The sequence below is a fragment of the Malus domestica genome, chromosome 16 (genome assembly GCF_042453785.1).
Source record: "Malus domestica chromosome 16, GDT2T_hap1".
Lineage (NCBI taxonomy): Eukaryota > Viridiplantae > Streptophyta > Magnoliopsida > Rosales > Rosaceae > Malus > Malus domestica.
In genome coordinates this window covers 5,976,005-5,998,051 of record NC_091676.1, presented here as the reverse complement: position 1 = coordinate 5,998,051, position 22,047 = coordinate 5,976,005, and the positions used below count along the sequence as shown (strand labels likewise).

At 35.8% G+C, this 22,047-nt stretch overlaps 2 protein-coding genes and 1 long non-coding RNA gene across 4 annotated transcripts; 2 read left to right on the top strand and 1 right to left on the bottom strand.

The window, feature by feature from the left end:
- The first annotated feature begins 3,196 nt into the window (after window positions 1–3,196).
- Window positions 3,197–7,498, top strand: LOC103402982 (nucleobase-ascorbate transporter 6). Of its 2 annotated transcripts, none has more exons than XM_070815165.1 (15): window positions 3,197–3,301; window positions 3,785–3,922; window positions 4,374–4,471; window positions 4,570–4,746; window positions 4,841–4,941; window positions 5,241–5,316; window positions 5,428–5,487; window positions 5,624–5,808; window positions 5,902–5,998; window positions 6,111–6,197; window positions 6,297–6,355; window positions 6,467–6,558; window positions 6,632–6,709; window positions 6,801–6,961; window positions 7,063–7,498. In XM_070815165.1, the coding sequence occupies exons 2-15, from the start codon at window positions 3,811–3,813 to the stop codon at window positions 7,279–7,281; spliced, it is 1,602 nt and encodes a 533-aa protein (XP_070671266.1). In that variant the 5' UTR covers window positions 3,197–3,301; window positions 3,785–3,810; the 3' UTR covers window positions 7,282–7,498. The 2 variants fall into 2 exon arrangements, with proteins under 2 accessions (XP_070671266.1, XP_008339995.2); XM_008341773.4 differs by lacking the exon at window positions 3,197–3,301 and adding an exon at window positions 3,305–3,585.
- A 7,429-nt stretch (window positions 7,499–14,927) lies between these two features.
- On the top strand, window positions 14,928–16,498 carry LOC103402980 (uncharacterized). Its single transcript, XM_008341772.4, has 3 exons — window positions 14,928–15,697; window positions 15,797–15,957; window positions 16,060–16,498. The coding sequence occupies exons 1-3, from the start codon at window positions 15,409–15,411 to the stop codon at window positions 16,231–16,233; spliced, it is 624 nt and encodes a 207-aa protein (XP_008339994.1). The 5' UTR covers window positions 14,928–15,408; the 3' UTR covers window positions 16,234–16,498.
- LOC103402981 (uncharacterized) lies at window positions 16,375–19,280 on the bottom strand. The gene is made up of 4 exons (XR_011577089.1): window positions 19,059–19,280; window positions 18,868–18,966; window positions 16,824–16,941; window positions 16,375–16,711 (listed from the first exon to the last, which is right to left on the bottom strand). It is a non-coding gene; the product is annotated as an uncharacterized lncRNA (long non-coding RNA).
- Window positions 19,281–22,047: the final 2,767 nt, after the last annotated feature.

Sequence of the window (22,047 nt, the reverse complement as noted above, 5' to 3'; positions counted from 1 at the left end):
TTATAAAAACCTACCCAAAACGACATGTTTTGGATTTGAGAAGTTTTTAAAAATAAAAAAAATTTCAAACGCCTAAGTGGCTCCTCAACAATGCCTCAATGCCCTTCGTAAACGCCTATACGAGTATATAGTCCACTACTGCTGAGCAAAGGCGTTTTCTTGATAGCCTTACCTAAGCTTGTGAATACTAGACTTTTACAACATTTCGTGTGATTTTGAAGATACGAGGTTTGAGTATAAATTCATCTGTGTGAAGTTGGCAGTTGACACTAGAAATAATAATGGGTGCTGATAGGTGGTTGGATGGAATTGATGGGTTTACATCTAACTACTAAGATTGATTTAGTATCTAAATTCCAAATCTGCATAGACGGTGGCCATCCAGTCTGAAAGGTCAAGGCACAAGTGACCGTTTTCAGAATTTCGTGTTGCCGAAAGACAACTTTGAAGTTTCCTTTAGGGCTTTAACAAAAGATTGGAAATTATGACAATCATGCTTATGCCCAGCAGGCTACAGCTTTTAAGGACAAAGGAGGTTTCATTTGTTGAACTATCTCCTAATGAACCGAAAAAGTCTAAGTGTAATCGAGTGTATACGAGAAAAGAAATAGGCACAAAATGATAAACATAGTTGTATTTAAATTCTTTTTCTTAATAAGAAGAGTATAAGTTCTTAGTGCGTTCATCTGAACAACGTTATTGTCTTACCGTGTATACATAGCTCAAAATTTCCATCTATTTTGGACCACACCTCCATCTTTCGGTCCCACTCAGTTGTGTTCGGTGCCCTAAACGGCAGATTGGACTTAAGAATCTCTCCTTAGGAGATGATTATGGAATTATGATGTGAATTTAAGTAACCAGATCATAGCAATCATTCTTCTTCGATTCTACTAGTTTTGGTGGAGTCATAGGATCCTCAATTACATGAGAATCAGTTGCCATCCCTCCCGTTTTCTATGGCTGACGAGTAAGCTTTTCTAGTTTGTTACAGCTATTTCTCTTTTCTCTTTTTCTTCTTTTATAAAGTTGATTAATTTATATAATGTTTTGGGGTTACGGAAAAGAAGGTAAAGATGGGGCCTTTTGTGGGGATAAAGAACTTCTTCAGATTCATTGTCGGGTCCAAGGATCAGACAATTTGAACTACTCAAATTGAATTCGACGGTTCTTATTAATTTATTTCGATGGCCTATCTATACAAATTAAGAACTTCGATGCCTCTTTCACATAAATATATATCTGAATTTTTTTATCTTTAAGTTCCGGACAATAAGTTTCACATCTTTTGTGGTGGCTTGTGAATACAAAAATTTCTGATATATTTTAATTTTCTACTTCGTTTAATTACTTGGAAGGAAAGTCAGAATCATCACTGAATTGACACCAACCAGACTCGAACTTAGTAAAAGACAATTTCAATCTTTTATCGACTGAAAATAATGGAAGCTTCACATCAACCAATAATTTAACTTAATTTAATTTGATTTACATACGTGGAACTGTTTGATTGTTTGGAATTTTGGATATATTCCCATGCAAATTCCAGGAACAGAAGTTAAGGACTAACTACGACATCTATAGCTATTTGGGTCACTAATTGGACCATTTTCTTTGGCATCTTGTTCTTCAATCTTGGTCATTCTTCAATCGAAACTACCAGCATCCCCTTGGTCTCTAAGCTTCACATTTCTTGAGGATTACGGGAGAGAATCTATCTTACAATTAGTTATATAATGTGTTTAATTTGTTTTGTTACGTAATTTATTCATCTGTCATCACGTGATGAGAAATAAATAAATTAAAATATAGAATCAGAAGAGCTAAAATTCCCTCTTTTAAATCTTTAAACTTTCTCAAATGTGAAGTCTTAAGTGTTCCTCACATATGAACATAAGTTTAGTTGGAGCTTGGATCCAATGTGAACTTAATATGGAGAGACTCACTCACAAAACTAGTTTTATTTACAAATTTATATTTTTAACATTGAGGAGGGTCATCAAACTAATATTCGAAGAGTCTCATAACTATTACGCATCTTCATGTGTTTTAGCTTTCTAATATCTCGTAATTAATTTAGAATAATATCGGTTTAGCGTTTGAGTTGCATGTAGTTCTTTTCCACGCTAGGAAACTAGATTTTGAGAAAATAAAATTTGCTTTGGAGTTTAGGGGGATTCGGGGGATCTTGTAATCATTATCGTTCATCTTACATCGTGCGATCAGTTTTTATTTAGATACTATTTATATTTAATTTTAAATTTTAAATTTTAAATAATTTCTAACCGCACAATATACAATAAACGATCGTGATCACAGAATCCTCAGAAAAATAATCCTCCGAATCCATTTCCTGGAGTTTATATGTGAGAAAATTGGTGGCACTGTCCCTCTACGGAAAGCTCAGAACTTGACTGTCCAAGTGTCATATATGCAAAAGGGACTTGGGTTGTCTGCCCTCCCATTTAGGTGCCCTCTCCGTGCCCTCCTGTTTTGTGTGGTCACGGTTAAGCCATATCAATATTTTATATTATTTTTTTATAAAAATAATAAAACAAAAAGAAATAGTAATATAAAATGTTGACGTGGCTTAACCGTGACCACAAAAACAGAAGGGCACGAGGAGGGCACAGAAATTGGAGGGCAGAGAATCCAAGTCCATGCAAAAGCCCTGAACCGAAAGTACACTCAGACAAATCGAAGGAGACTTCGATACTGTCTGTCTGTACAGTTTGACGGAGGCAGAGAATTCTTTGCCCTCCCACTTTCTGTGTCTTTCCGTTTGTGTAGTCATGGTTAAACTACGTTAACATTTTATATTACTATTCATTTTTGTTTTTATATTTCTATAAAAATAATATAAAATATTAACATGACTTAACTATGACTACATAAAACAAGAAAGCACGGAAGTGTCTGCCTCCCACTTTGACAAGTACACTCAAACAAAAGGACTGAAAGTTACTGATCACTCTCATCACTCTCAGAAACTCCTGCAAAAACTAAGGTATGAAGAAAAAAAAAATTTGACCTCTCTTCTCTTCTCTGCAAATTTCAATATTGTAATCTGCACACTCTGCAAAATAGAAACTTCTTTTACCCACTAAATTTTAAAAAAAATTATACAAAAGAAGGAGTTTTCTTTTTCTTCCCAAAGAGCTTTAATGGCAGTAAAGATTAGTAAAGGTGACGGTGGAGAAGCTACTTTTACACAAAGCTTCATCCTTAAGTGACTCAGGAAAAAGAAAGACGATCCACATTACAAAAATCAAAGATAAATATTTGAAGAGATTCCTTTTGGGTCAGAGAAGTATTTTTATTTTTATTTTTTGAGTTTAATTTTTTCTTTTTTTAGCTTTTGAAAGGGGAAGGCTCTCAATTTCTCTCCTCCTTTTGCTTTTCAGTTTTCTCCACATCTTGACAGTCACTTTAATGTTTTCTCGAAGCCCAAGTGGGACTCTTTTGGGTCGTAAACCTCTCTCTCCATCTCACATTTTCATCACAAAGTTTTTAAGACCGGAGTTTTGGAGTTTTTCTCACTGCAAGAACTTGTCTTCTGGATTTTCCATTTAGCTTCTTCAAAAAGTAAGAATCTTTTGTTTCTTCCCCTTGTAGTAATAATCCTTGTTCCTATTTTTGTAAAGTTTCAAATTTGGCAAGTGTTTATTTTAGTGGGATTCAAGTTGGTTTTGGTGCTTTGAGAATTTGGGTTTTTTATTTTTATTGTTTCTAGAATTTTGGTTATGCTGAGTGACAACCTGATAACTTTTTGCATTTCTTGTAGAGAGGAGAAGGAAACAGGAGAGAAAAATGGCAGGAGGTGGACATGCACCGCCGCCGAAACAGGAGGAGCTACAGCCTCATCCGGCCAAAGATCAGCTGCCAAACATTTCCTACTGCATTACCAGTCCTCCTCCTTGGCGTGAGTGCATAATTCTCTTTCATCGTTGTTGACATTTTCTCTGTTAGAAGGATTTACTCTGCAAGTTGGAGTCGTTTCGTTTGTTTAATACGTTGTTATGCGGCGCCAGTGGTGATGTTAGCTTTCGTGTCGATTATCCCGCGTTCAGTTTTATGAATCCCAGTTAGAATTTTGTTTTTGTATGTATGTTTATGTTCTGTTTGTTGGGTGGGAGCGGGACACATTTGGAAAAACGAAAATTGTTCACCTGGATAGGTACTTATTTATTCATTTATACTGTAACTAGCATTTGTTTTGACACAGAACCGAGCGCAATGACGTTCTAGGATTCATATAGCCGACCCCACTTAGTGGGAAAAGGCTTTGTTGTTGTTGTTGTTGTATACTGTAACTAGCATTTGTTTCCAAACGTTATTGTTGTGCGTAATTGAGGAATTATTTCTCTATGCAGCTGAAGCCATCCTACTTGGTTTCCAACATTACTTGGTGATGCTTGGCACAACGGTTCTTATTCCCACGTTCCTTGTTCCTCAGATGGGAGGAGGAAATGTAGGCTATTCTTGATCATTCTTCTTTCTGAGATGCCGATCTGTTCTCGGATCAAGTGACTCTTGGGTATCTGACAAAATTTTCCACCTTCCATATAGGGGGAGAAAGCGAAAATGATTCAGACTATACTGTTTGTTGCTGGATTAAACACACTGCTTCAAACATTCTTAGGGACTCGTTTACCTGCAGTGATTGGAGCATCTTATACCTACGTGCCAACAACCATTTCGATTATCTTGGCTGGTCGGTATAGTGACATTGTGAATCCCCAGGAGGTTGTTTCATTGGAATCTCACCTGTGCTTTTCTATTAATATTGTGTTTTACATCAATGTAACAGCGTCTGACATGTTCTATGATGGGTATGCAGAAATTTGAGAAGATAATGCGTGGAACCCAGGGTGCACTTATTGTTGCCTCAACTCTGCAGATTGTTGTTGGCTTCAGTGGCCTTTGGCGCAATATGGCAAGGTTTGTTAAACTTCTGCTGTATGATTAGACTTAGCCAATTGTTTTCAGTTGCATTGTTGTAATAAGTGCATTAGTGAGCCCGACATTGATTGTCTCTTTCAAGTTTTGCTTGTTCACTGAAATCGCCAAATTTACTGTCAAACTACAATCTTATGAAACATTCATGAATATATGGATTGAGATTATGGTTTTAAACTGATAGCACATATTGAGCTGGTACTTTCATTTGTGCTTTATAATGTGACAAGCCTCTTAAACATGTGTTGTCGATTAATTATTGTTTCTTTCTACTTGTCCAGGTTCCTAAGTCCGCTTGCTGCTGTTCCTTTGGTTGCTTTGTCAGGCTTTGGGCTATACGAGTTTGGTTTTCCTGTGGTATGCGTCTACATGTTCCTTTGTTGTGACGAGATTACCTATTAAAATGTTCCTTTTTTTCCACCATTCTTTCATTTGACCAAGTTATTAACTTTGGCTTCGGATGTCTAGTTTGCAAAATGCGTGGAGATTGGACTACCGCAACTCATCATGTTACTGATATTTTCTCAGGTATCCTTTTGTCGTTTGATGTTCTTTTCCTTCGTCCATTGTAGGACTTTCACAACAGTATTTAACAATAGCTACTGGGGATCACCTCAGTAGAAACATTTGTATGGAAGTGTACTGATCTAATGAATTTCTCCAGTACATACCTCACTTAATGCGCAGTGAAACACACGTCTTTGATCGCTTTGCTGTTTTATTTTCGGTGACCATTGTGTGGATTTACGCTCACCTGCTTACTGTGGGTGGGGCCTATAAGAACACAGCACCCACAACTCAATTAACCTGTCGAACTGATCGTGCTGGTATTATAGGTGCTGCTCCATGGTAATTCTCTTGTGGTGCTTCCTTCTATAACTTATGATGCTTTACAGTACGTCATTATTCATTTTCGATGCTGATTGTTTAATGCTTTTTCAGGATAAGAGTTCCATATCCCTTTCAATGGGGTGCTCCCACATTCGATGCTGGAGAAGCTTTTGCAATGATGGCTGTTTCATTTGTTGCCCTTGTAGAGGTCTGCCTACCTCTATTCTTGTTATCGTGGATATGTTAATATTTGGATGATCAAATTGATGTATCATTCCTTATGATTTGTTTGTCGTAACGTAAGTTTTATGGTTGAACAGTCCACCGGTGCCTTCATTGCTGTGGCAAGGTATGCAAGTGCAACTCCACTGCCGCCTTCTATTTTAAGCCGCGGTGTTGGTTGGCAGGTAATCACATACGATTGCATGTTTCATACTTAAAATTTCAAGTTATTCTTTATGAACTTAGCAACATATTTATTCCTCACAACGTTCTTTTGATTTTAGGGAGTGGGAATTCTTTTCTGTGGTATATTCGGCACTGGGAATGGAGCTTCAGTATCTGTGTAAGATTCTTTTGCACCCGTACATATCTAGAAATAACCTTTAGCAATAATTACCTGACTATCGATTATCTTCCCGATTGGCCTGAAAACTGTTGTTGAATTTATCTCCAGTGAAAATGCTGGTTTGTTAGCATTGACACGGGTTGGTAGCCGAAGGGTGGTTCAAATATCAGCCTGTTTCATGATCTTCTTTTCCATCCTTGGTAAGTGAATTACGGTACAATTCCTGTGTTATCTTTCTCCTTATATGTGCACTAAACAAACATCGGTTTTCAGGAAAATTTGGAGCTGTCTTTGCCTCAATTCCGGCACCCATCATTGCAGCATCGTATTGCTTTTTCTTCGCTTATGTCGGTATGTTTTGCCAACTGATGAATCCGCTTTTGATACTAGACCTTGTTGGGAAGGTCGGTTAATGTATTTATCCATAATTGTCCATGAGCAGGTTCAGCAGGTCTTACCTTTCTTCAATTTTGCAACCTCAACAGTTTTAGGACAAAGTTTATCTTAGGCTTCTCGATTTACATGGGCTTGTCGATTCCACAATATTTCAACGAATACACCCTCATTAAAGGCTACGGCCCGGTGCACACTGGAGCAAGATGGGTACGAAATAAAACCGTTCCTGTCCATATCATGTTTCCTGTCTCGGTCCCATGCCTCGTGCAAGAGATTAGTGACTCATTTTTCCCTATGTTATTTTGCAGTTCAATGATATGATCAACGTTCCTTTCTCTTCCGAACCATTTGTTGCCGGTTTCTTGGCGATGTTCTTGGACATCACGCTACACCGCAAGGACAACGCGACAAGGAAAGACCGTGGCATGCATTGGTGGGATAGGTTCCGATCTTTCAAGACGGATACTAGAAGCGAGGAATTCTACTCCCTACCTTTCAACCTTAACAAGTTTTTCCCCTCGGTGTGATGATATTCAAACTAGGTCAAATGTTCCGGCATGATCCCATTGGCCGTACCACACTTGAACATGAATCGTGTTTTCCCTTCTTTTCGTCTACTAACATTAAGGAAGGACACAATAGTAGTATGATTGGAACAAGTTAACTGGGCTTGTATCTGGCCCTTATGGTTCGAAGAGATTTTGGATAAAAGGAAAGTAGCAGCGGATTTGGTCAGTGAATTAAGATAGTGTGTTCGGCTAAGTACTTAAATATTTTTAATCAGCTTTCAAATACTTAATTGAACAAAAGAAAAACTGAAAATGCAGAAGCCTAACCATATGGACATGGCAATGGCACATGGGTTCTACCACCATCAACAAGGACCTCACAGTGACTTAAATTAGAAGCAACTTCTGAAGTTTCAAAAAGGGACAAGGAGTCCTGGATTTTTGTTCCATTCCACCATTATTTCTGCACAAATTAGGCAGAAAATAAGGGACAGGGACACCACACGCCCAATGGGGCCTCCAGCATTTGCTGCATAGGCCATGCCAGCAACCTCTCTTCGCTAACCTTTTTGGATACTTCATATATGTGTCTAACAGCTCTGTCATGAGCCCTGGTGAGTGGGGGAGATACTTGGCCATCCCTCTCTTCCTGTACCTCTCGTCATGCAACCACATATTTCCGAATATATGTTAGAATCTCTCACGAGCCACACATATTTCAGATTATTTGTTAGAATTTCCCATGAGCCATACCTCTCATCACATTAGGACCTTCCAATTATATGTTAGAATTTCCCATATAAATAATCTGTCACATTCATGAAGTGTAAGAACTAAGAAATCCCAGCTGTATATTGGGCTTCTAGCTTACTCCTGTACACTATGTAGAATAAGCTTGGCAGGGTAGACAAATCCATTTTGTAAAAACAAACGAAGTGAATTTAGGCCCTTAAAATGAGGAAAATTGCAGAGAGAGGGCATGATCGTGTCACTGGTCATGTCATTCTCACAGAAAAAAAAACTGAGTTATTCAGGACTAGTTAATATCATCCTCCTCATGTAGGAATATGATCACCAATATACGGGGTTTCACTTCTTATAAAAGTGCTTAACTAGCCACATTATCATCAGGTTATCCTGCTGAAATTTTCCTCAATAATAATGCTTTATTTACTTCTAAAATGGCATGTAAGAAACAAGAAAGATCACCAAGAATTTTCAGGTATAACAGATGAGGAGGTTGTTCCTGATAAGGCAAGGATTAGGCCTATTATGTTCTTGATGTGTCTCAAAAAACCAAGGCAGACACAAATGTTGATGTGATTTAACCCAAAAGAATCACAGGGGTGGACAAGCTGACCACCACAAAAAAGGTTGTGTCAATTCCTAATTTATCAACACCATGGATGGTATCTTTCTGCCTAATCAAATAATTCAATTCAATCCCACTTGTTGTTTCTGACATGCAGATTTATACCCAAGGAGCCATTGCTCTTATAAATCATAAAAGGTTGAAAGAGAAAAAAAGAAGCGTACACATCAAAAGGTGTATGGAGCAAGACTGTTTCTGATTAGTCACGTGAACATAAATATGTTTATATCCAAATTATCCAATTGTTCTTGAGAGTGTGACATAAAGAAGGGAAAAAAGATAAGTGTTCAAACATTGGTACCTCCTACTTTGTAGGGACTGAATGTTGCTGATCAATCATATGTGCCGATATAAAAATTATTCTGTTAATTAGAGTATATACTATTGCAGGAGTATTTATAATTTAAAACATTTCTCGAGCCTATCAACTATTGTTGACCAATTATGATCCCTAGAAAACTAAAGTTGTCAAAATGTTAATCCTGATCCGATTCTAACATATCAAAATAAAAGCTTAATCTCTTGAAGGAAAGATAGACTTCCTTTTTTACTTAAAATATTACTGAAGAGAGCCTAATGCTTAATTAACAATATTGATACTATCTTTAATAGTGGTTTAATATCACCTTTAGAAAAGAAAAAGAAAAAAAATCCCCTCCTCTAAAGATTGATAATATTTTCCCAACCAAGTTATATCCACTGAGAAATTAAATAAACGAAAATTGATCCACTAGGTGGAGTGCAATGGAGATGCTGCACTTAAGAACCACTAGATGCTACACTACTGGATTAAATCATATCATATGCTTTTAATAATGTGTTCTTGTAGAGTCCTAGGAGAACATATGACAAACAAGCACTCAAGTTTGGATTCTGAGGACAACATGCAATTTGTAGAAGAAAAAAAAAAGCATCTTATTCTAAGGTTTCTGTGTAAAATTTGGTTACCATCTTCTAACGCCAAAGCTGATCAGTTAAAAACATTACTCCGATGCTTAAGTTAGTAAAATGTGATTAGATGAATTGACATGGGTTTGGGCAAGTAAAATTAGATAAACTTTTAAGGGAATAGTGATCCCTTTTATAAAGGTGAAAATGGGAGAGGTTATCACTTCTGGTGAATATTTTTTTTTTCAGTGTGCCAACAATACCAGATACACTAAGGCCATCTTCAACCGACCTGGCCAGAGGGCCGAAAATAGCCTGAAATGGCACAAAAACCGTCTCCAACCAAAGGCCAGGCCAAAGGGCTCGTGGGCCCCACCGGACCAAAAAAGGAGAAAAGGGCCAACCAGCCAGCCCTGGGCCAGGCAGGGCGTTTGAATGCAACGGCTAGTGTTGACGTCAGCTAGCCGTTATATTGAATTTTTATTTTTATTTTTACAGTTTTTTTTTATATAAAAAATTTAACTATTTTATTTTATTTCCTATAACTTCCTAAGCCATTAAACAACATTAAATAACATTCAGTAATATGAAACAACATTAAACAATATTAAACAACATTAAATAACATTTAGTAACATTAAACAACTTAAAAATTATACAACATAAAAAAAACATTTAACAATATGAAACTTAAACAACATTTTTAAAATATTTAACAACATAAAACTTAAACGCCAACTCCATGCTTCTTTTGGGCCAAAGATATGAAATAAGATCCTGTTGTATGTACTTATTTGTGGCACAAGAACGTAAAATTATTGAAAGATTCCTTATCGACAAGAAATCTGCAAAATTACTCACACACCAACATGTGGCACTCGAAATCCGATACGTAAAATTATTGAGATTCCTTATTGATAAGAAATCTACAAAGTTACTCACATATCGACACGTAACACTCGAAATTCGAGACGTAAAATTATTGAGATTCCATCTCGAAAAATTATTGACAATTCATAACGTAAAATTATTGAAGTAATTTAATTTAAGTAACCATAGTAATTCAATTAAAATAATCAATTATGTTTGGCCTTATGACCCTCTAGCCCTTTGTTGGAGATGATTTTTTTCACAAGACTATGTTTGGCCTATGGCCATCTGGCCCCTTGGTTGAAGATAATAAAAAATATAATCATGCACTGTTTATAAAAATATTAATTCCTTGAAAAGTTATAGGATCAAAGAGAATCATCTGATCCTCGTTTGATTGAAAATGACCTAAGAGATTCAATTCACTCTTCCTAAACTCGCTTGTATCAAAAAAATTAAAATCGCCTAGAAAAGTCAGTAGGTTGACTCTCGGTCAAGCGTGGCACAAATAACATGCAAGTATGACTAGCCCTCTAGTTTTGACCTTTAAATTGGAGGGCACCTAGGAGGAAAACCACGGTCCTTAAATAGCGTTCACATGCTTCACTACGTGATCCTAAAACTGTCCGGTATAGTGCTTCTGCAACACAAAACGCAAGCTTATTATATATCCGTAGATCCGTGATACGACTTTTTTTTCCACAATTTTTAACATATATTTTTATGAAGCTCATTGTAAAATGAATTTTAACAATTTGAAGTGTTTATCTTTTAAAATATAATTCATAGATCATTTTGAAAAAAAATTTGACAAATCCAAAACCATTAAAACATTCATTTGTGAAAAAAAAAATAGACGAATATGGTTTTACAAAAAACTCATAAACTCTTATCCAACGGTCATATAGTTTCAGATTTTGTGATTTTTAGTAGACATGATTTTTGAGAGAAAACTTAAAAGATTGACGGTTCAGATTATTGAAATACATTACGAAATAAGCCCTACAAAAACATTTATAAAAAATTTATACAAAAAAAATGGTGCCACAAATCCCTCCCCAAATTTATATCTAACAAACATCTCGTAATTAAAATACAGTTAAGTCTAGTTCCTCAGTAAGATTTGTGATCCTGATGCATGAACAAAAACTAAAGCCAGTGACACCAATTACAGTATCCTTCCTCTTCTTTCCTTTTTTTTTTTTTTTTTTTTTTTTTGTTCCCCTAATGTCGTCGGAGTCTTCGACACTCCGATTCGATCCACTGTTTAGAGAAAATAAACTTAAAAAAATTGTTAGAATGGATAGTTTGTGTTTAGTATTATGGAGGGGGAAGAATGTGGAGAAAGACACGCATTGAAACCCATTTGTCCATAACAAGAAGAAAAGAACAAGAAGAGCAAACCCTACACTAATTAAACAAGACCCTTTCAAAGTCCACTGGTTGGTGGCAAAGGTTTAAACTTTAATCAGGTATCAAGAATGTTTTTTATACAATATATATATATATATATATATATATATGTATATATATATATGTATATGTATTTACACTGAGCGGTGATAGATTGAGTTAAACCGTACAATTGGTCAATTTTAATCAATTAGTATCGAACTCGTCATCAAGATGAGTTAAATTTCTAGACTCTTCATTTACAAGTACAGAAAAATAATACTAAAATGCATGTTAAGTTCTTGATTTCAAGAATGTTTAGAGGCCAAGGAGGAACAGAAATTCAAGACCTAATCTTTCCTTGCCGCCCCCAACAAGCTGCAACCTATGAACATCTGTATTATTATTATTATTGAAATTTTTGAAAGCCATCCGGTTCTTCTATTTAAAGCTGTCCAAATATTATAAAAAGTGAAGGGATATATACTTTATAAAGAATTTTTATCGCAAATAGTTCTTCAAATTAACCAAATAATTTATATTTTAGTCTATAAATTTAAAAATCAATCAATGTCATCTTTAGGACTTAACGTTGCAAATCAATATAGTTCTCTGTTGTAACTTGGTCAAACATTCTATTAGTGTGCCGATTTGGTTGATCTTATTTTTTATTTTAATTGATTTAATCCTTGACGTTGCAAATCAAGGAGGATGATATCCTTTTCTTTGTTACTCTTAGTTTATCTTATTATTTTATTTTTGTCGAATATTATTTTATTTTTAATGGATTTTAAAATTTTAAAAGAATTTAATTTTTGTATTTTCCACATGGCACCATATTGTTGTAGTAGTAGATCCCACATGTGTGCCACGTAGGCACATAAACAAAGTTTTAAGAAACTCTAACATAATAAATATATTAATTTGTAATATCATTTCAGGGACAACATTAATTGACTTTCAAGTTAAAGATTAAAATGAGGAATTTGACAAATTTCAACGACCAATATAAAAAACGAAGGGATTTATAATTTATAAAAACATTTTTTATTAATTAATGACTGTCACACCCAAATCCAAAAGAAGTTAAGGCCATTTTGTATGTAATATCGGGTGTCCTACTTAAGTCACCTTTGAACAAGAAATAGTCCATTTTTTCATTAAATATGTGAGCCAAAAAAAATTTCTCACAAACACCTCACATGGCTTACATACACAGACGTGACATTAACCAAGGGATGTTTACATATGAACAATATGTGATTATATATAGAGAACTTTAATGAAAAGTTTCAAGTACCATTCATTTTGACAAAAAATCATATTTTTATACTAAAAAAATCAATTTTGGTACTATTCACCTTACATTTTATTTTGTCATATCGTTAAAACTCAAAGTTTCAAACTTTTTTCATTAGTTTTCTTTTATGTATAAGGTTTTTAATTAACCTCATATGTTTATAGCTTAATTAAATCAGATGTACATTGATAGTCAAAGACTGTCAGAAATATTACCATCTTCTCTCTTTAGTGGTCAGGATTTTTGCTCTTTATCCAAAGGATAAATATTTTTTTAAACATAGACCAGAAAATTGTACAATTTTCATTCTTCATTTGCTCGAATTATATGTTCTGCTTGTGTAACATAATTTGGGGTTCCAAATCGACTATGTGACAACAATTGTAAATTTGATATGTCATCTGTCAGGATTTGCTCCCAAACTTTTAAACATGATTTGATTATGGCAGTCGACTTCAGTGATCTTCTTTATTTGTGGGTAATATGCGATTTTTTCATCTCAATTAGTTTTTTTTTTTTAACAAACGATATTATCTACATTAAAAAGGAGAAGTGAACTTAGCTTCACAATTAGCTAGCAATAATGTGATTCAAATTTACCTTTGACAATAATCAAACCTAAGACATCTCACTTACAAGTGAAGAGGAATACAACTAGACCATAGTAGTAAGTGATAATCTCAATTAACCCTTAAATATAACGAATAATAATTTTATAAATGGGTTGAAACGATTGTTTTTGTTGTATATGCATGTCCGCGACCTAAGTTCCCATTCTTTGGAATATTGAAACCCTAAACCATTACTCAACTACTTATCACCATGGACAACTAATATTTTTCAAACTTTCTTAGAAAGAAACTACTAGAGAGATAATAATTTTAAATCACATAATGTAGCAATAAAATAAAACTTAAAAAAGAAAATCAACCATTAGTAATCGCATCATATGGTTTACAAAATGTAATTTAAAAAAATAATGTCTCTAACATTGCCTTCTTAGAATATTGGTGGTTTGGAGTGAAAACTATTTCGGCAAGTTAAGTGACAAATATTACACAAGTCAAAACAGAAAATGTGTTGCATATTCTGAATTATAAATGAAAAGTTATGATTCAAGTTATGGTTTATCTAGTAGGGTAGTTCGAATAGTCGATATATGAAGTGTACATTAAAAGTTATATTTACATGGTATCAATTGTTACATAATATAGTGAGACTCGTTTCTTTGTGAAATTGTCTAGTCATTCTACTAAATGAGGTCAATTATCTAAATTTTTATCTTTAAGTATTAGTCACCATGAAACGTGACATGAAAGTAATCACCCTCATTTTTTTTCATAATTCTACTTGTGAAAATATAAATTTAGATATAGAAAAAAAATTAGAGATGGGCAAGTAGATGGCTTGATAAATAGATCAAAGTTACGATTAGAAACACTCAAATCTCTAATTAAATATTTTGAGATGTCACTTTGATCCAGTCCTACTCAAAATTGCATTGGACACTGAAGCTTGTACGAAAAGTTGTGCATATATAGTGCCTAAATATTTCAACACAAACACACATTAGCGGGTTGCTTTATACGCATAGCAGCCCCTATGTTCAATGAGTACTACTCATACATAATTAAAAAAATTATTACAGAAAATAAATCATGCATGGTTATCAGTGGACGCAACGTGTATAAAGAGTTCCATACACAAAGTGAGAACCTCGCCAAAATTAGAACCTCGTCAACCAAACACAAAGTTGGAACCTCGCCAAAATAGTGTGTGATGGGATGTCGTTGTCGATTGTCCATACTTAAAAGCAAAAGAATCTTAGCACACGCACGCACTGCGTCTGCCGCTTTGGTCATATAATTTTTTTTCTTACACAAATGAGTAGCTTCGGTTTTTCCCAAGTCCCTAAACCTTGACTCCGTCGATACCGCCGAGCATGTCCTTCCAAACCACTACCATCTAGTATCTCTCCACGTGGCACTAGACCCGCTTCGTAATCACCAAGCCGGTGCTCTCTTACTCGTTGCTTAATTAATGTTAATTAGGTTTAATATAAATCACGTAGCATGAGTTAGTTGGGGAACTGAGAGAGAGATGGGCGGACGGCCTACTAAGAAAAAATTTTAAACCCTTTTTAGGCTTAACTTATTTTTGCTAATATCTTTGGGGTTTGTGGGGTGTGAGCATATGGGAGGAGAGCTGTATAGAAAGTGACTTCCTTCTTCTTCTTCCTCTTCCTCCTTATCTCTCTATCTTCATTGTCGTCGTCGTCTTCTTCTTTCGTTGGAATCTAGAGAGAGAGAGGTTTTAGAGAGAGATGGGGAACTGTCAAGCCATTGATGCAGCAGCTCTGGTGATACAGCATCCGAGTGGGAAGATAGAGAGGATGTATTGGCCTATAAGTGCGAGTGAGGTGATGAGGTTGAACCCCGGTCACTACGTTTCCCTCATCATTCCATTGCCGGTTTCCGAACAAAATCACAAACAAGTAGCAGAGAATCACGAGGAGGAGCACGGCAAAGCGGTGCGTTTCACTCGCATTAAGCTTCTCCGGCCGAACGAAACTCTCGCTCTTGGCCATGCCTACCGGCTGGTCACCACTCAAGGTATGAGATTTTTGTGTTTGTGTTTTGGAGTTTGGGGTTGTCGTTTGGTTTGAAAGGTTCTGTGTTTGATGTTTGGGCTTTTTTTGGTGGATTTTGTAGAGGTTATGAAGGTTTTGAAGGCAAAAAAATATGCGAAAACGAAGAAACAGCAGCTCGAAGTGCTCGAGAAGTTGCAAACGGAGCAAGGGAAGGAGAATTCAGGTTGTTCGGGCTGCAAAGAGGAAGCAGCGAAATCTGATGAGAAGGAAAATATCAACCATGTATGTAGATTTGAACAACCCTTGTAATCTTTTCGTTTTGAAAAACTTGTTATCGGTTGGAAATATCAAATACTAATGCTTTAGCCATGTGGATAATTTCAGGCTTCAAAACGCGAAAGGCACCGACCAGGGACATCATCAGCGAATGCTGCTGCTGCGGCTGCTGCTGCGCTGAGGTCGAAGTCTTGGCGCCCCTCGTTGCAGAGCATCTGTGAGGGCGCAACTGATCAGCGGTTTCCAAACATCGAAAGTGAACACAATGAAAGTAGACAATAGAGTGAGTGCAAAATGGATCGATAACCCGAAATTCATGGAATCGGGTACCAAGTTTTCTAATCCTATGTCAATCGCATCACCCACAAAATTCATCCCATGTTGAAAGCAATAATCCATCTGTATAGCAACACACAAAAAACAAGCACTGAATCTGACATTGTATTAGAAGTGTGAGCTTGCTGGTAGACAATGGGTCTTTTCCCCAATTTTTTGGGTGTTTGATATACAAAATGGTCTGGAGAAATGCAAAACTAAATTAAATTTACACTATTGTTGATTACAAACGAAACATCATTTTTGCGATTTCGAGTTCCTGATTTCCCGGTCTCGATCATGGTTGATTTGAGCCCAAAGCGGAGATGTTCTTGCAGCCAAAGGTGCTCCTGGTAGTTCCTTCTCTTTCAGACCAACCAAGTGCAAGCTCTGCCAACAATGTCCCAGGTCCTCCATACTCCTTTTGCAAGAAGTCACCGATTACCTGGGTTGAAACCACAAATTAAATTGGTTAATTCTGAGTCATTCAAATAGTAATGCAATCTAACTTTGTAGACGTGGGCGTAGCCACACTGGCTATAGCGGATGTGCTCTACCCTATACATCTGAGTTCGAATCCATCTCCCAGCAGTTTAGACTTAAGCTTCATGCACCACATATTGATATTGTAGGTAGTAATGAGTCAAAACATCTGCCAGAAAGAATGGAAGCTGTCTGGAAAATAATACAGGGGAGTCGAGTCAGATATTTGTCCAAAGGCTCAATTATTGTACTGTTTTACGGGTCAAGCAAAACTCGTGGCCTCACAGGCTCACTCACACACCAAAGATATTATAAAAGAAAGGAACAAATGTTTTGCTGATTCACATAGAGGGTTGGCTTGCACCGAAAAAGTTGCAACTCAAAGGCCCCAGGTATCAATCTTTATCATACAACTGGGGTAAGAACTTAAATTTGAAAAGGAAATCCCTCATATCCCTTTCCCCCTCCAGCCGGTCATGGCTTGCATTTGAGATTAAAAGGTGGAGAGAGTTTCCAGATCAACTTTTTCGGTGCCAATAGAATCATCATTCCATAAGAAATCAGAGTTGGAAACTAGGGCTCGCCTGGTAACCAATTCATCTTATATCGTGTCATACATTGTTGCCATACACTCTTCGAATGAAATATCTTGCTCGCCGCTTTAAGTGGTGGCGAGCATCACCACCAACATTAATTGCCATTAAATCACACTAACGACTATCAATGCATTGGTGATGTGGTGACCAAAAATGCACTCCGCTTCGAATCAAGGGTCGGTTTCAGATTACAGTTTTTCCGAACTTCAACGAATCACAACAGTAAAGTGCAGTAATTATCCAACTAGAAAACCAAAGGATCTGCTGAATTTTTCCAGCCATGGAAAGATTAGGTGACTACGCCTATAAGTGAGTCAGAAATCAAATCCAACACCCAGATCACAGATTAAAGATGCCATGAATGCTAAGAACACATGTCACATCGGTAATCAACTCTTAAGTCAGCACCAGAAAGTCGAGAACAATAAATAGCCCATTAATTTTGCCCCTAGAGAGTTTTGGGTGCACCACAAGTTCACAACCAAGTCCTATTTCTAGTACTAGATGATCCAGTTACTGCTCATACACAGAGTTACATGTTCAGCGTTCATCAATCATTTTTTACAAGCAAAATTGGGTCCAAAATTTCGAACTCAGGCATTTGCAGGGTGAATACTTTTATCCACTTGAGTTACAAGCGTGAGGGAAAACAATGGCATTTTATTAGTTTCCCTCAAATTCATAACCATGGGCTAAATCATATTTTTCCAAGAAGCTAACAAGGCAGCATATGGTTTTGCTACGTTAGGAGACAACCATAGTCAATTTTGTATTTGATTCGATAATTTTCCTTGTGTAATAGTTCCTACTCCCTAGGGGTAATGGAAGTCGCAGAGTATCCTCTTTGTACTATTCCTTTAATCTTTTCAATTAACTTCCCTCCCATTAGAGCAACTCCAGCGTGAGCTGTAGCCTGATGGACGGGCGACAAAAATGACCCAATAGGCCTAGCGATCTGTTCCAGCCCATGCGAGCAATGGGGCTCAAGGGAGGCCCGAGTAAGAGGCCCAACTCAAACGGATGGCCCGAGAGCCTGAGGCCACATGATGCAAGGTTGACGTCAGAATGATGTCAGCCATATTATAAAATGTAAAAAAAAATTTAAAACAAACGTTAACAATTAATAAAAAATCCGAAAAAAATTAAAAAAAAAAGATTTAATTTCTCTATAAATATCTTATCATTATCTTACACCACAATTTTATATTTTCTCAAATACTTTGAATTGTAATTTCTTATTTAATGAAACGTGGTACAACGAGACCGATTAAAAATTATATCCGAAATTTGAAATAAAATTATTTTTTATTATTTTATAAAATAAAAAATACTAATATTTTATTGCTTATAACTATTCAGTTTAAGGTAGAAACGTAAAAGATAGTTACTGTTCACCGACAGATTCAATAGTCAGTACGCTGGAGTTGCTCTTACACTCCTAAAGTTATCATTTTTATCAACTAATTGTTCCTCACCCATTGGAAATATGAATCTAAATTTGGTTGCAGGAAGATTAACATACCTCTGCACAGACGCCTATCACACCGTGGAGGTCAGGCCCAAAAGTCTCTTTCTCCTTCAACAGCCTCCTGGAATGCTCAGCCCTGAAATTCTGGGTCTCCTCCAACATACAATTCAAGCTAATTACACAATCAAACATGCATTTCATATTCCAGAAAGAAAAAAAAAAAAAGCATGAATTTTCAAACATACTTGCAGATTCTGCGAATTGGGTAATTGGGTCAGGATAAAGTATACTTGTAAGGCGTCGCCGCCGTGGCTCTTGGCGGCTATTCGGTGGGCGTTTCGGAATATGGGTTTTAATGGCGGACGAAGAATATGAATAACGGCCGATTATGGGGTTTTGGAGGGAGGAGCGAGTGCTGGGCTCCAAACGAGAGAGGGCAAACAGCCACCCTGGGTGCGTGCATCGCCATTGGTAAGGAGTACACGATGACATACAGAATGCCGTATATGATTCTAACGACGTCAATATTATTTGAATTGGGCCGATTGGATTTGTGGTAGAATTGTAATGGGCCAGTATTTTAGGATCGCTGGCTAACGTTTGGGTTTCAGATCTTATGGGCCTCTATGGCTTTCTGAACTACTGAAAATTTTATATAAGACTATCTGATCAAGTTAGTTTTGACATGACTTGTGATTGACGTATAAGATATTGCATGCTTTATTAAGAGTTACTCTGCATATAACGTAGTGTCCGTGCGAACACAAGTTGTTCTATATGATCGTAACACAAAAGGAAAACTTTTAGGCGAGAATGTGTTATTGTGTGTGTAAAATAAGTTGTAAAATGATAAATTTTTTAGATGCAAATGGAAACCCCTAAAGGTTAGAACAAAATGAAAGTTTTTTTTTTCAACGTTATGATAAAGTTTTGGATACTACATGTTATTGTACTTTGCTTATTACTTAGGAGCCGTGTGAGATTATAAATTACTAGTTTTCTAACACATTGGGAGGAGCCAGTCAAATTTTGGTTTTCCTTAAAATGGGGACAAACTGCTAGTTTCTCCACAACAACCACTTTTTGAAGAACAAGGTGGAAAAGGCAACTACAAAACAAGAGAATGTTAGGGAGACTAAATTTGTTGACAAAATTTTGAAAAGTAAAGGACATGTAAGTTGATGATTTATTTATTACTTAAGCATTGATAAACATGCGCATTCTTATTGGTGATACATCATTTAGTTTGCAAATCTAGTTTCCCTAGCATTACCCACAAAACAAATAGAGAGAAGAGCTTTGGAATAATTTCTAAAGTTTGGTGAGAAGTGTCTACTAATTAAACATGTTCTTTTTTTTTTGGTCAACTAATTTAACACGTTAATCCTCAAGCAATGTGAACTTTCTTTGCAACTTTGCATTAATAAATCAAACATTTTGGGGGAGTCTTTGTGCTAAACAAAATCATCCACCCCAATTAAAGCGATTGTTAGTCTATGGATAAGTTCACATCAAATCCCAAACTCTCCATTATGTTCTCTCTTTTTCTTTATCTTTTCTCATTCATTTAGAGAATCGGTATTATACAATAAGAGAGAGTCAAATACAAAATTTCGAGTGAATAATTGAGTTCTTATTCGATTGAGATACAAAGTCTCCTGTCTTGGTTTCATTTTGAAGATTTTCTTTTTGTTTTGATTCTCTTTCCTTTGTGGGTTGTTGAACTGGAATGCACTAGAAATAATTGTTTAGATGCATACACACTTGCTCTTTTTTCTTTTTGTAACGTATCCCAGATGCAAAGACAGAGGGGAGAAGTGCTATGCCACTTAAAGAACTAGAGCATGTTCATGAGACAAAGAAACTAATCAATACCATTATTCAATTTCTCGTAATAGTAATACCAAATTATTAAAGGAAATAATTGTATTCTCGTTTTAATTAGGCGTATATTTCATTTTTTAGACTAATTATATGGGTTTGCACCCAAGATATAGGGGTCTATGCCTTCAACCCTCCAAATTTTCAACAACCAGGCCAACCTTTCACCGGTCTTCTATACCTAAACATAATTAGGGAATTCTCGAATCCTTTCTTTGTCCTGATCATTTTTTAATGCAGTCTGAGTAGGAACTTTCGGCTACAAATGTCTTTTTGGGTTAAGTCATACGACATATTAGTAAACTCAAGTCATATTTATCTATCATTCATACTTGGTTAAGTATTATTTTTGCAATCTACTTGTCTAGTGATTTGTTTAGCCTCACATATATAATAACTTTCTTTTCTCATACAGTATAACACGTTAGATTTCAAGCTATTAACATGCATCGTTGATTAGGGTTTTACTATAATAACGACTCAACCCACATGCTCCTTTATACTATAGCAAAAGACATTTTGTTGCACTTTCTTTGCTTTTGATGAAATTATGACAAGAAAAGAAACATGTTTTATGTTATGTGAACATATTTAATTAATTAAGATGGATATATATGCATGATATGATCTAAACAAAGAGAGATTGTGGTGGCTGTTGAAAGTTATATTGATGATTAAACAGACAACCCTTTTGTCTCCACTCTTGGGAATGGAGGTCCAGCTCCAGGCGCTATCAAAAAAGCAAAAGAAAGAAGAAAATATCAGAAACGTACACGCTCCCTCGAGAATAGCCAACCGGCCCTCGTGCATTTCCATCTCCTACCCCCTTCAACTTCTTTTTCTGGCATCCAAAGACTCTCCAGTTTTGATTTAATCAAGTTACACATACTATCTCTTTTTATATAAGGGGATGATATACACGATTCCACTTTTACCTCTCCCACACATTTTGTCAATTTATGTTTTGTGATATTCTTCAATTTATTTGATCTGACGGGCGAAAATTGAGAGAAGTGTTTGAAATGTAAAAAGGAGTGTATGGATTGTACTACCCTTTATATACATTTATGTGTCATTCGGCAAAACATGAATTTTACACAGGTGTTGAAGGGGCATATGATCAAATTTTCTTAAAAAATTGACTAAAATTATCAAAATCGAATTAATTGCATAACTAATTAAAATTAAATATTGATAACGTATCAATTACTAAACGATAAAAATTTGACAATATAACGATCAAAATATTGACAACATATTAAAAAACTAATCATTTTAGCAATTTTAACCAATTTCGCAGTTTTTTTGTTTTGAACATCTTTTCTTTTAGATTGATTTTATTTTATTTTTACA

Bases quoted from the DNA above. Each gene is read 5' to 3' on its own strand.
- LOC103402982 (XM_070815165.1), top strand. From the start codon at position 3,811: ATGGCAGGAGGTGGACATGCACCGCCGCCGAAACAGGAGGAGCTACAG. The intron at 3,923-4,373 runs GTGAGTGCATAA...TTCTCTATGCAG, and splicing joins TACCAGTCCTCCTCCTTGGC to CTGAAGCCATCCTACTTGGT. The intron at 4,747-4,840 runs GTTGTTTCATTG...ATGGGTATGCAG, and splicing joins ACATTGTGAATCCCCAGGAG to AAATTTGAGAAGATAATGCG.
- LOC103402980 (XM_008341772.4), top strand. From the start codon at position 15,409: ATGGGGAACTGTCAAGCCATTGATGCAGCAGCTCTGGTGATACAGCAT. The intron at 15,698-15,796 runs GTATGAGATTTT...TGGATTTTGTAG, and splicing joins CCGGCTGGTCACCACTCAAG to AGGTTATGAAGGTTTTGAAG. The intron at 15,958-16,059 runs GTATGTAGATTT...GGATAATTTCAG, and splicing joins AGAAGGAAAATATCAACCAT to GCTTCAAAACGCGAAAGGCA.